Here is a 13,966-nt window from a genome sequence, read left to right as displayed (position 1 = left end):
TCCCCTCCTCTCTCCATTTCTCTCTGTCCTATCCAACAACGACGACAACAATAATAACTACAACAATAAAACAACAAGGGCAACAAAAGGGAATAAATAAATAAAATAAATATTAAAAAAAAAAAGAAATTTAGAAAGAAAAACAAAAAATGAAGACTGAGTCCCAGTGATTCACCCTAGACCACAAAGTCAGAGTCCCACCTGGAAGGCACACCCTGGCAAGAACATTCTTCTAGAAAGGAAGCTGTTTGACCAAATTCATGTGGCCTTAGACTTAGCTGGAGTGTAAGAAAGGTGGTCTGCTCCCCAACCACCAAGATTGACCACTGGTGTACTCACAAGCCTGCACACAAACATGAACCCCCTCCTGAGGCGCTACAAAGCTGTCTTACTCTGATCCACCCACCTACTATCAGGACCCACCTCTTTTGGGGCCTCCGTCTGGATGAACTCCTCATAAATTTTCTTGGCCTTCTCAACCATCTTGGTGGGTGATCTGATTTTTTTGTACTCCTCACAGGCAATCCAGAACTCCAAGTTTTCTTCGCTGAATTCTGACTTCAAGAAGTTTTTGAATCTGGCAAGTCCATCTAAGGAGGGCAAAACGTCAACTGGGAAGGGGTATATGTGTATCTAACTTGATGCCACCTATGTCAGTTTATAAACATTAACTCATTTCCTTTTCCTGGCAAACTCAAGGTACAGGTGCTTTTAATGTCCTTTTTCACAAGTGAGGTTGAATAACCTGGGCTTTGTTAAGCAGCTGGTTAAATGCTATGGGGGCAGTTTGAATCCAGGTATCTTATATTTGCATGGTAAAAGTTTACCTGTTGAGTTGGGCAGTAGTGCACTTGGTAGAATACACATGACCCTAGTTCAAGCTCCCAGTCCCACCTGCAGGGGGGACACTTCATGAGCTGTGAATCAGGGCTGGAAGTGTCTGTCCTTTATCTATCTATCTATCTATCTATCTATCTATCTATCTATCTATCTATCTCATCTACCTATCTACCTACCTACCTATCATCTATCTTCTCCTCCTGTCTTTATCAAACAATAAATTAATTTTTAACAAGAAAGTTTACCTGTATGCAACATTAAGGATTAGTGTGAACACCAGTACCAGTCTGGATACTAATTATAGTTTCCATAAAGAAAAGATAAGTTGGGGGTTGGGTTGTGCTGCACCAAGTTAAGTGCACATAGTAAGAAGCACAAGGACCTGCACAAAGATCCCAGTTCAAGCCCCCTGGCTTCCCAACCTGCAGGGTGGTCACTTCACAAGTTGTGAAGCAGGTCTGCAGGTGCCTATCTTTTTCTTCCTCTCTCTATCACCATTCCCCACACCTCCCCTCTCAATTTCTCTCTCTGTCATATCAAAAAAAAAAGGAAATACAAATTCAGAGTTTAGTTTTTCAGTTTAGATTAATGTTGATTTTCATACACAATCTTTTTTTAATAAGAGAGCTACAGAGAGAAAGCTATAAAGAAAATGGGGGTACTGGGTGTAACTAAAGCAATGCTCAGCTCTAACTTATGCTGGTGCTGGGGATTGAACCTAGAACTTTTGAGCATCAGGCATAATCTTTTGCATAACCACTGTGATGTCTCTTCATCCCTCTACCAATGTTTTTTTGTTTTTAAACCATTTTTTAAATTTGTGATTAATAGTGGTTCACAAAATTGTAAGATTACAGGGTATAGTTCCATACTGTCTGAAAATTTCTGTGCTCCCCACCTCCCAATAATAACCACCATAGTTCTTACAAGTATTAGAGACAGTTTGTTGGCTTCTGTTTTTGTTTGTTTTTGCAAGTTTGTATGTATCAGTTCTCTAGATTCCACATGTAAGTGAAACCATCTGGCTACCACTAATGTCTTTAAGTACAATAATTTTTTTAAACACATGTTCCAAGCATGATAGCCAGCCACCATGGGAAGGAAACAGACATGATCCTATCATTAATGGAGCTAGTAGATTCTGAAGGAAGCAGGAAGAAAGTGAAGGAACACAAAACACATTTGATCAGCAAAGGAGAAACTGTATGAAAGAGAGTAAGGGAGTAACAAAAGAAACCTTTCATCAGTTCAGTTTCAGGAAAGATCTCAAAGGAGAGGTGACATTCAATTTGAGACTTGGAGGATAGTGGGAAGGACCTGGGACATTGCCACATGCAGAGCAGTCACTCTGCCTGCCAACTTTGTAAGGATTTTATAGCACATTCAATGTAATATAATCCTAACTATTCAGTATATGTTTGCTTATATAGAACAGACTTGTACTTAAGTCTATCACTGTCATTTACCCATCCATCATCTTTCCATCCATCCATCCACTCTCCATCCATCAATTATCCATCCATCCATTCACCCACCCATCCATGCATCCATCATCTATGCACCTACCCAACCTCCATCCATCTATCCTCCACCAATTATCCATCCATCCTCCATCCATCCACCTATCTTCCATCCATCCTCTATCAATTACCCATGCATCCATCCATCCATCCATCCAACCTCCATCAATCCATCTACTCATCCTACATCAATTATCCATCCATTATCCATTCATCTTCTATCTTCCATCTATCCATCCATCCATCTTCTATCTTCCATCCATCCATCCATCCATCCATTATCCATCCATCAATGTTCTTATGTTTTGCTCATGGGTGTGTACTGGCCCCTAAGGTCACTCATATCCCTAGTTTTTATTTAAAAAACAAATGGGGGGAGTACTCCCCCAAAATATAATTAGCCATAGTCTTAACTACACTTAATCTTTTCAATATTTACAAAAATTTAAAATTTCAGACTACCCCCCAATGCCTCTCATTGTTTTGTGTGTGCCTCTCTCCAAAGACCCATTCTTGTTGCTATATCCATTAGTCCTTCTATTCCTGTCTCTACCTATCTTTTTGCTCCTCCCAAACTCTTCATAACATTCCACTGTGGGAAACTGGGTCCCCAGAAGAGACACAGCTTACATGCAGAACATTCATAACCTCTTCCTTCCGGTCCATCTGTAATTTTACTATTAATGGCATGATGGCTGCTACTTCACTGACACAGTTCTGGTTCAGTGACTCTCTCTCTCCATGCATTAAAAATTCCAACACAGGTCCCTGCAATCTGGTGTCTGTGGTCCCCCAATTCACACTCTGTGAAGAAACAGAACTTGCCTGGCTGTTCCCAGCCCCTAGCCCCTGTAGAGCAGTCTTTCTCCCAATTCTGGCAGGCATGGGTTTAACTGCCTCTGTGGGCCTGGCCAGTGGTGTTTTGGGTCACAGTCTTGTTACATAAGATTTTACCATAAGGATCCAGCAGATTGTGGACTCCACTACAGACACACTGGCTTCCCTCCAATGCCAGATCACCTCCCTTGCCAAGGTGACCCTGCAGAACCACTGTGCACTGGACCTGCTGACAGCCAAGAAGGGTGGGACCTGAGTCTTCCTGCAGGAAGACTGCTGTTTTTATGTGAATTAATCTAGACTGGTTGAACAGAATACACAGACTCTGACTATACTGAGTGATGACCTTCACAGCTGCCACACCCTTGGGTCTTCCTCCTCATGGCTGCAAGGCCCATTGACTACCTGAGTCCTCCCCCTTGTGGGACTCCTGATTTTGATTTGTTTGCTCTTTCTCTTTGCCCCTTTTCTGCTTAAGTTCATTCGGCTTCACATTCCTGAGATGACTAGAGTAATTGTTAATCAGGCTCTTGTTCACCCCTGCAAGCTCTTTTCCACTGACCTCCAGCAACCCTATTTTGACTCCTAGCTCTAAATAGCTCTGCTATTGTGTCTACCCCTACATTTTTAAATAAAAGAAAAAAGGAGGACATATTGGAGGATTGGCCGACTGTTCTGGAAAGTCCAGGCCACTGTTTCCATGAGGTCTGAGTGAGTTGACCCCCATTCTCCCTTTGGGTTGAGACAAGGGAAGGTTCCCTTGACCTCCTGAACTAAGAATGATGGATGGTCTCTCTGGAATGGAGGCTACCTTCCTGCACATGCCCCTCCTATCCCCTTAAAACAAAGGCCATGAATTACTGTACATTGTGTTTGGCCAAACTTGAAAAACCACTGCAAACTCCTGTTACTCAACCCTCTCCCCCTCACCCTGAGATGCCTGTAATTTACTCCTGGGGAAATATGCATTGTGAAGCTCATGATCAAACCTTGTATGGTAACTTTTCACTAGTGATCAAATAGTTTGTAGGTCAAAAATGTGACTATGCATTGTGTTGCTTGGCATATGGGTTAATGATTACCTTAACCTTCTCCCTGTGCAATGGGTACAGTTTGCCTGCTTTCTCTCTCTCTCAATAAACAAGTCACCCACCTTTCCGAGGCCACTCCCAGAGCTGAATGAGTCTGTGATTCTTGTTTCTCTGCACATCATCCTTTGGCATGCAGAGTTACGCTGAGACTCCCGATGGCCGCTCTGACCCTTACCGCCAGTAGCGGGGGGGTGGGGGGGGACCCAGAGTGACAGCTCACAATCCATCCATCATCCATCTTCTATCTTCCATCTATCCGTCTTCTATTCAGCCATACAAACATTATTCAACCATCCATCCATCCATCATCATTCATCCATCTATCTTCCATCAATCAACCATCTTCCACTCATCCATCATTCATCCATCCATCCATCCATCATTTACATATATTAAAGAATTGTTGAGCCTGATATTTTTGTTTTCTTATTTTTTCCTGTTCCTCCAGATCTAACTTCTAAAGTAACAGATGAGTGGAATATAAATACAGAAAAATCACTCTAAATAGCTAATACTTCCCTCTTACTTAAAGTGAATCACATACATGCACATTTTTTTAAGTATAAATTCTGCAGGGAGAGAATGAGTATCCATTTGCTATCCAGGAAGAGCAGGTGTTCAAAGGGAGAAGAAATGCAGTTTCTGCAGACTATCACAATTCCAGGCCTGACATGTGGCTTGGCTCCTGGGCTGTAGTTAGGACCACAGCCAGCAGGCTATCAGGGGCAGTTTCCTGGAACTCACTTGCCTTACAGTTCATTAGCTCTGTGTGGGGAACACACACACATGTGCTGAATTCATGTCCTCTGAGCTAATTTCAATTTACCCCCTTCCCCTGACTAGTTCTCCCTCATGCTCTTTATATTTCATTCATTGATCATTGCCCGATACGTGGGTTTTACCCCACAGCATAAAATGTGTATGGCAATCATACCTTCAATACATTTTCATTTTCTCTACACCCCTCATAGCTCCTGAAACCCCATTCACTTTGGGGGAAAAACAAACAAACAGACAGACAGAGCTGGGGATGCGAGTAGGGGGTGAAGGTGAGATGTGGAGGGGTGGCTCAGGACTAGAAAAGACACCTTTCATGTATAATCCTGAGTTCAATCCCCAGCACCCCATGGGAACACCAAAGACCAGAAAATAGGTGGAACTTCATAAATGGTAGAAGGGTGCTTTGGTCTCCTCCCTCCCTCTATCCCCCCACCCTGCACACTTGTAAACATTTGAAAAGTAAAGAACAAAATGACTACATGAAGATATATTCCATTAGAGTTATTGTAGATATCTGTATCCAAATAAGATCCTCTGCATTTTAATTCCCCTCCCTGTACTTACCCTAAATTAAAACAAACAAAACCAACCACATTTTAGATTGTCTTTGGTTCATCTGGAAAGGCAGAAATGATAGCTATGAGAAGTGATTTCTGTTAGAAATTCAGTTAGAGGGTGGGGGTAGATATAGTGGTTGTGCAAAAAAAAGACTCTCATTCATGAGGATCCAAAGTCTCAGGTTCAGTCCCCCACACCACCATAAGCCAGAGCTGATCAATGCTTTGGGTTTTTTTTTTTTTTTTAAAGGAAAGTGACAAAGAGAAAGGAAGGAGGAAAGAAAATAGAAATAAAGAAAAGCAAAGCAATGTAATTACAATTAAAACAATGACTTAAAATTTACTGGATAGGGCTGGAGAGATAGCATAATAGTGATGCAAAAAAACTTTCATGCCTGAAACTCTGAGGTCCAGTTTCAACCCATAGCACCATCAGAAGCCAGAGCTGAACAGTGGTCTCTCTCTTTCATTAAAATAATATAGTAACTTAAAAATCTATCAGATAAGAGTGTACCTGGACTAAAGCCAAGCTCCCTCCTTCTCTGCCTGTTTCTCTGCTCTAATAGAGATCTATGATTTAGTGACATGAGAATCTCCATAGATGCTGTAAGGTTGACATTTGTCATTGTCTCTTGAACTAAAGGTGCCAGGTTGCCTTTGGAGAAATGGCAGCATTCCTGTGGCCCAAGAGGTGGCACAATAAAGGGTTGTGATATCAAACATGCAGTTTTGAGTTTTATTCCTGCCATTGTATGTACAATGATACTCTATTTTTTCCTCTTCTTCCTCCTCTGTCTCATTCATAATGAAATGAAATGAAATGAAAAATAGGAGCACTCCCAGAATTTTGCAGCTGCCAGGAAGTGAGAGCTTGACTGAGGTCTTGTGAACCTGAATTGGAGAAATCACCTTTGAAGGAGGCTCTCCCTAATGAATTCTCAGCAAACTTGTGTGCTTATGCCCTGCCAGGCCCTCTGAGTCATCCACTCTGTGTCCTTGCAGAAGGTAGAGTTGAAGCCCAGTCCTCCCAAGCAGTGTTATTTATGACTCAAGGACATGAGCCAGGATTCCACAATAATGCTGACATTTACCAGACATCCAGGGAATGTGCTTGAGAAGAACTTTCCAAAATGGGGAGTCCATTAATTTCCTGAGCTCCACAGGTTTAGTCCAAGTTTTTTTCCCCCCCTTTGGTCAATGTGTATCCTTTAAAGCAAAACTCTCCATTCCCTTTCCCAAATGAATTTATACCCTAGAGGTCTTTGGCAAATTTAATTATTATTTTTTAAAGAAAGTAGGATGCTTTTATTTTAATATTCATTTGTTTATTCATGTAGGATAGACAGAAAGAAATTGAGAAGGAAGAGAAAGATAGAGAGGGAGAGAGATATTTGTAGCACTGCTTCATCACTTATAAAGCTTTCCCCCAAGAGAGACAGGCTGGGAGTGAGGATCGGCCTGCCAACACCTATGTTCAGTGGAGAAGCAACTACAGAAACAAGACCTGCCACCTTTTTCACCCCATAATAATCTTGGGTCCATACTCCATGAGAGATAAAGAATAGGAAAGCTTTAAAGGGAGAAGATGGGATATGGAGTTATGGTCGTAGAAATTTTGTGGAATTGTACCCCTCTTATCCTATGGTCTTGTCAATATTTCCATTTTATAAATAAATTAAAAAATAAATTAATTAAAAAGTAAAAGCTTTTCTCCTACAAGTGGGGACCAAAGGCTTGAACCCAGGTCCTTGTGTATGATGATGTGTATACTCAACCAGGTGTACCACCACCCTTTAAAGCCATTCTTTCTTGCCTGGCTTTTGAGAATTTTCAAGAAAGTTCTACCAGGGCCCTTAATAGCTTCTCTTAACTGACACTTTCCTATCCCTAACCTGTGACTTTCCACTGGTTCTCTTCCCAGAAAGTTGGCTGAATTCTCATCTCCTCAAGGAAGTCTTACTGGATTGGAGTCAACCAGAATCCAGGCCAAGTGGCAAGAGAAGAAAATATGGACAACTGGGTGAACACAGCACTCTGTGGGAAAATGATGAAGTATTGAGGGTTGGCAGGTATTATCACAGGCTTACTGGGTCTCAGCATGGGCTCTAGAATCAGGGATGGAGGTAGACTCTTAACCTGGGCAAGTCATCTAACCCACCTTTTAGCATCAATGTCATCTGTGCAATGGAGATAATAACTGAACCAACCTGACAGGGATGTTGTTAGGATGGAATGAGTCAAGCTGAACTCTTTGATGGGGATGAATATGTTGTCAACTAAGTGAAATGTTGACCTTCATCATGATTATTTACACCCAATTAGAGATTCATCTTGATCCCAACTTAGCCCCAATCCAGATATTGCCTCCCACATAAAGTGGTCATTGCCCAATGTGTTCCCAAAGGTCTGTGTCATCATGAGAGATGAGAGCACTCTGCTCCCTAATGAGTGGCTATCAGTCCTGAATCAACTATACGAGACAATCAATACATTAATTGATCAATATAACGATATGTTTTCCTACTTAACTGCATAATATTTCTTGGTCCAGGAAACAAATGAATTCATTCACTGCTTCACCGACATGTTCAACAAATATCTGAACACTTTGTATATATTAGGGGCAGGATACAGTGTTTGGTTCAAGTACTAAAAAGAGAACTGAAAGTTGATGAGGCTGAGGAAATTCCAAATCAAAGGCCTCCACGTGGAAGATACGGAGCAAGTAGAAGCTTACCCCACTAAAAACAAGACATAAAAAGTGTTCACATATGGGCTAAGAGATAGCTCACTGTATAGGGGGTATGTTATCATGCATATGAACCAGGCCTGAACCCCAACACCATGTGGGAGATGCTATGGTACCAGATGAAGCTTCATTGCTGTGATGTCTCCTCCCTCTGTCTCTCTATCTGAATGAAAACAATGGCCCCAGAGCATTGAAACCACTCATGAACGAGGCCTCAGTTCCACCCCTCCCCACAATAAGTTCATATACAAGTCAATATACAGTCTTTTTTACTTAACCACAAAAATCCTACAAAACCTATTTCTTAAGCATTTAATAAAGTTTAATAGTTTTAGTCTGTGGTGAAGATGGAGAAATTGGAGATAAGCATATTAAATCAAGTCATATTATTTTGTAATTATTATTAATTTTTATCCAGTACTGTTGCTGAGGAGTTATTCTGATGCAGTCTCCGCCCCCAGGTTTTTCTATGCCCCGCTAAATCCTAGAGTGCCCCCTTTCAACCAATCTTGGCCCTACACGTCACCCCTGGTTGTCGCCCAATAAAAAGCCCCCTCACCCCTCCCCTCTCTCTCTGGGCTCTCAGCTCTCCCTCTCTGAGGTCTCGCTCCCTGCTCTCCCCCCGTGGTCAGGCCATTGCCGGCTGGCTCCACGTGGTCTGAACCAAACCTCCCCCCCCATCCTATAATAAAGATTTGTGTACCCCTTTGCTCTGGACGTCCGCTCTCTTCTCCGCGGTGCAGCCCGACACCAGACCTCCGCAACAACACAGTACACTGCTCAGATCTGTTTTATAGTGGTTCTAGATATTGCACCTGGGACCTTTGGTGTATGAGAGTCTTTTTGCATAACTATTATGTTGTCTCCCTAGCCCCAAGTCATATTTTTATTTTTATTATTATTGTTTTTAACTTTTATTATCTTTATTTATTTATTGGAGAGAGACAGTCAGAAATCCAGAGGGAAGGAGGAGATAGGAACAGAGACAGAGGCACCTACAGCACTGATTCACCACTGGCAAAGGTTTCCCCCTTTAAGTGGGAACTGGAGGCTCTAACCTGGGTCCTTGTGCATTGTAGCATGTGTGTTCAGCCAAATGCACCAACCCCCTGCCCCTCCAAGTCATATTTTTATACTGAACTATCTTTCAACTGTTATTTGCTTTCCCCATACTATGTAATTCCAGTTGTGAAATGGCTGGAAGAAAAAGACCAAGTACCAACCATCAACAAATTTACAATCTGATCTGGGAGGGTGACACAGAATGGAGTGCACAAAAGTTGAGCAGACAATTTGGCTTTCAAAATGTGGAGAGGGGATAGATCATTCTAGATGGCTGTCCTGGAAGTGGTGCAGTGGATAGACCATTGGACTCTCAAGCATGAGGTCCCAAGTTCAATTCCTAGCAGTGCATGTGCCAGAGTATGGCTGGTCCCCCTCTCTCCTACCTTTCTCATTAATAAATAAAATATAAAAAAATAAAAAATGAAGAAGAATAAGGACATTCTGGATGTTGAAGATGGGGCATTTAATATTTGTACTGGCTTTTATATGTGAGAAGTACTTCAACAGGGAGAGAGATGAGTAGCAGGTACTCTAGCCAAAAAGATCAGGTGTCCAAGTCTTACATGTCTTCCAGTTCTGTGTGTTCCTGAGGAGTGTGAGGCTCTAGAAATTGGAACTTGTTGCTGGCATTCTTAGACTCAGATAAGGATTCTTCTAGATTAGGGAAGAAAGGAGTAATACTTGGGCATACTGGGATTATCTTGGAAAGGAACTCCTACAAACACTTTTATCAAGTCTTAAAGGAAGATATAAAGGTAAGCTGCCCAAAGGGGAAACTGGGGCTGGGTAGGACCCTAACAGCCATGTCTGCTGGCAGAAGCACTTCCCAGCATTTTGGATGAGTATAGAGCCAATCATAACTACAGGGTCACCATCTTTACCAAGATGCCACCCATCTGCCTTTATCTAGACTCTTCATCTAGACTTGATGAGGCTGGGTGGTGTGGGGCAGTCCCTGCATCTTCTCATGGAAAATGATGTAAACTCACATTGGTTCTGCAGGAGTTTGTCCAAGGAGTCGCGCCATTGCAGAGCCTCCTCTGGTGAGGGCCTATGTGGGAAATGAAGAGAGAGAATGGGAGGCTGTGAGCAAGGCAGCGATAGTGACTCAGATCTGTTCTTCTTTAAAAATGCCCAAAGGTCCTCCCAGTGCTGTGGCACTCCAATGTGGTGCCTGGGCTCAGACCCAAGCAGTGTGAATGGTAAGAAATGCACCTTACTGAATGAGCTGTCCCCTGACCCCTTGATATTCCTGAACATGTATCTGTATGAACATTTGTTATATATTCATTTATAACGGTACCTCCAACTACGAGGTCTTTTTTTCCTAAAAGTGCTGAATGAAATCCAGTGGTTACATCTTAAGGCTTTAAGTCCCCTTATCTTTTCCCCTCACTGTGGCTGCACTTTAACCTCCTGATCTGATCTGAAAAGGATCTCCACCCCTTATCTGTGTCTAGTTTACATGTCAGAAGTCTGAGTGCTAGTGGTTTATACCACAAACTTGTGTGACTGAGGTTTGGGGGCCCTGGGTTCAATCTCTGGGACCACCATAAGCCAGAGCTGACTTTTTTTCTTTAAATATTTACTCTTTCTAAGAAGCAAAGTAGCAAAATGAGTGACAAAGAATTTTGGGGATAAAACTTATTTTAATCACTAGGGTTATCACTAGGGTTCAGTGCCCGCATGGCTCCACTGTTCTTGGTAGCCATTTTTGTCTATTTTCTCCCTTTTTCTCTCTCTTACTTACTTTCTTTACATTTTTTGTTTATCTTTATTTATTTGATAGAGATAGTCAGAAACTGAGAGGAAGGGGGATTTAGAGAGGGAGAGAAACAGAGCCACCTGCAGCCCTGCTTTACCACTTTTGAAGCTTTCTCCCTGCAGGTGGGAACTAGGGGCTTGAACCTGGATCCTTGTGCATTGTAACATGTGCATTCAACCAGGTGCTCTACCACCCAGCACCTCCCACCCCATTTTCTTTCTTTTTAATAGAGGGAGAAAGGCACACAGAGAAATAGAGATACTTGCAGCACTGTTTTGCAGGTAGGGACTGGGGGCTTGAATCCAGAACTTGCACATGGTAACACATGCACTTAAGCAGTTGTGAAACCACCCAGCTCCTATTTTACAGTTTAAGCCAGAGCAGGGTTTGCTTTCCAGAGCTCAATAACTGTTTTTGTTCCTTCTGTCTTAGGCTCTATTGAGGATTCTGTGTATTTGCTACTGGGCACCTGCTCTTACAAAAGTCTTACTGTCTTCATTGCAGAAGGCTCATTGTCTCACATTAAGATAGAAGCCCATCAAGTACTATTGACTGTTGACAGAAACTAAAGGACTAATTCAATGGAAGGGCAGGGAATTCCAATACACTTGCAGAATCTCTTCCCCATTGTATAAATATACTCATAGGGCAAACTCAGACTCTAGCCTGCATTTGCCACTGGTTGGTAGAGATGCCCAGGGAGAACTCTGCCAGGAGCAGCTGTACTGCACTTAGATATACAGCCAGTCTCAACATGCCTTGGACCCTGAATGAGACTAAAGGTCAGTAGTAGTGCTACTGGCAGCTGGTGAAATCTCTAAAGAAGGACAATGTGGGCAGCTGATACGTGGGTGGACTCAGCCCTGATTGATTCAAGGATGCAGCCAAACAGGATACACCCCCCCACGCCGTGCCCCCCCCCCCACACACACCAAAAGACCCTGAGCTCTGATTACCAGCCTGGAGGCCGCACCAGGTCCTCGCCTACTGATTCTCAGAATGTGCCTGTCCTCATTAAGCCTGGATTCTTAGGAAACAAGACATACGCATGCATGGCCTGGTTTGCCAAATCAGAGCCGATCATGCAGGGGACATAGGGATCTATGTGGAGGTGCCAGGAGAGGGGGAAAAGCCAGATCAAATGAAAGGAAAATGCTGTCCAGAGATGGTTAACTTGTGTGGATAATATGTCACCTGGTTCTAGAAGTGAACATTTCATGGGCAAGTCTCTCCTTGTGTTAAGAGGATAGAATCTCTTCTATGCAATTCTGGTTGTTTGGGGGTTCTGGAAAAAATGTTTCCCTTTTACCTAGGTCTGGGCTGTGGTCCCTGAAGGGCTAACCAGCCCATTAACCTGTGATGATAAAGTGCAAGTAAATGAAACTTAGATTTCAAAGGTTTTAGCCCCATCACTAAGGGAAAGAAAAAACTTCATTTTCTCCTTCCTTTCCCTTTCTTTCTCCTTCCTTCTTTTCCTTCTCTCCTCTCCCTCCCTCTCTCTCTTCCTTTCTTCTTCCCTTCGGGATATTTACTGGCCCTGCTGTGCCCACTTACTCTCCACTCTGCCCTGCACACTAGCTGCCCTTGGCTACTTTCAAGTCCAAGAGCATCAAGTGAACCCAAAGCCCTAGGCTAGCAGTGGGCATCCAAGGGCAGCACTGGAAACGTTGTGTTTCATTGTAAACAAGGAATTGTGGGCCATGTACATGATTTGCATATAGCTGATGTCATAAGCTCTGGCATAGGATGTAAATTCATGAGGGTAAGGAATGTTAATGTAAGGTATATGAGATTATTAACCATCTACTAGAAGTTCAGTCCTTTTTGCCCTTTCCTGTGCCCTTCCTACTGTGGCTGTTTCTGTTTTTTTTTTCCCCCCGAACTCCAGCAGGCCGTAATTGAATGCTAGTCCTCATGGCTGGATAACTTTCTTTCCTATTTTCCCAATCACAGTTTTTATGTACCTAATAAACTTGCCGCTTTTATAAAAGGTTTTTATATAAACCCTCCACAAAAGCACAGTAGTAGTTATTATTATCTTTTTTTCTATAGGGCAGGGATGCAGATAAAAGCACCTGCCATGCTTGGGCATATCTGTGGGTCCAGCCTTGTTCAGATATTCAGCTTCCTACTTTTAGGGTGTCAGGGAAATTTGTCCAGAAACACTTTGTAACTGTCCCCCTGTGCTCTGGCTTCATACTTTGTGCCTGGGGTCATTCTAGAGAGAGAAAGTAGTAAAGAAAACATGAAGAATGCGGTGAAATATTAATTCAGAGAGGTAAAGGAAAGAATATCTGGACTGTGAAATAAAATCTTCAATCCATGTCCAGCCCTTGAAACAATTTTCACAAATTCAGTTAAGGTGGTGATTACTTTGAATGCTGTTTATTTGAAGGAACCTGAAGGCCCAGGGTGGGGAATGGCTGGCTTATGAGCCACATGAGGCCAGGGAATCATTTGGCCCTGCTAAGGCAAATGCACGCTTCTTTTCATAGCAACAATAAGTACTAATTTTTAATAAAATATTTGTTTATTTATTATTCTTTAATGTGATAGGACAGAGAGAAATTGAGAGGGGAGGAGAGGTAGGAGTAGGGAAAGGAAAACACCTACATCATTGCTTCCTTACTGTGAAGCTTGCCCTTTGCAGGTGGGCTTGAACCTGGGTCCTTGTTCATGGCAATATGTGCACTCAGCCAAGTATGCCACCACCCTGTCCCTACTATTTTTTTTAGATAAAGACAGAAAATGAAAGAGACCAC

The 13,966-nt window shown here is 42.6% G+C and overlaps 1 protein-coding gene across 3 annotated transcripts in view; it reads right to left on the bottom strand.

Annotated features, from left to right (window-relative positions):
• Nucleotides 1-13,966, bottom strand: part of RGS5 (regulator of G protein signaling 5) — a 146,527-nt gene that overhangs the window by 9,802 nt on the left and 122,759 nt on the right. For 2 of the 3 annotated variants that reach the window (XM_060198202.1, XM_060198201.1), the window contains exon 3: nucleotides 424-590. In XM_060198202.1, the coding sequence (XP_060054185.1) occupies nucleotides 424-590 (167 nt within the window). Of the gene's footprint in view, nucleotides 1-423; nucleotides 591-10,428; nucleotides 10,491-13,966 lie in introns of all 3 variants that reach the window. The other variant, XM_060198198.1, reaches the window with a different exon arrangement.

Source organism: Erinaceus europaeus, chromosome 9 (genome assembly GCF_950295315.1).
Source record: "Erinaceus europaeus chromosome 9, mEriEur2.1, whole genome shotgun sequence".
NCBI classification, from domain to species: Eukaryota; Metazoa; Chordata; class Mammalia; order Eulipotyphla; family Erinaceidae; genus Erinaceus; species Erinaceus europaeus.
Note: the sequence above shows the minus strand (reverse complement) of the source record. Positions and strands in the feature narration are given on the sequence as shown.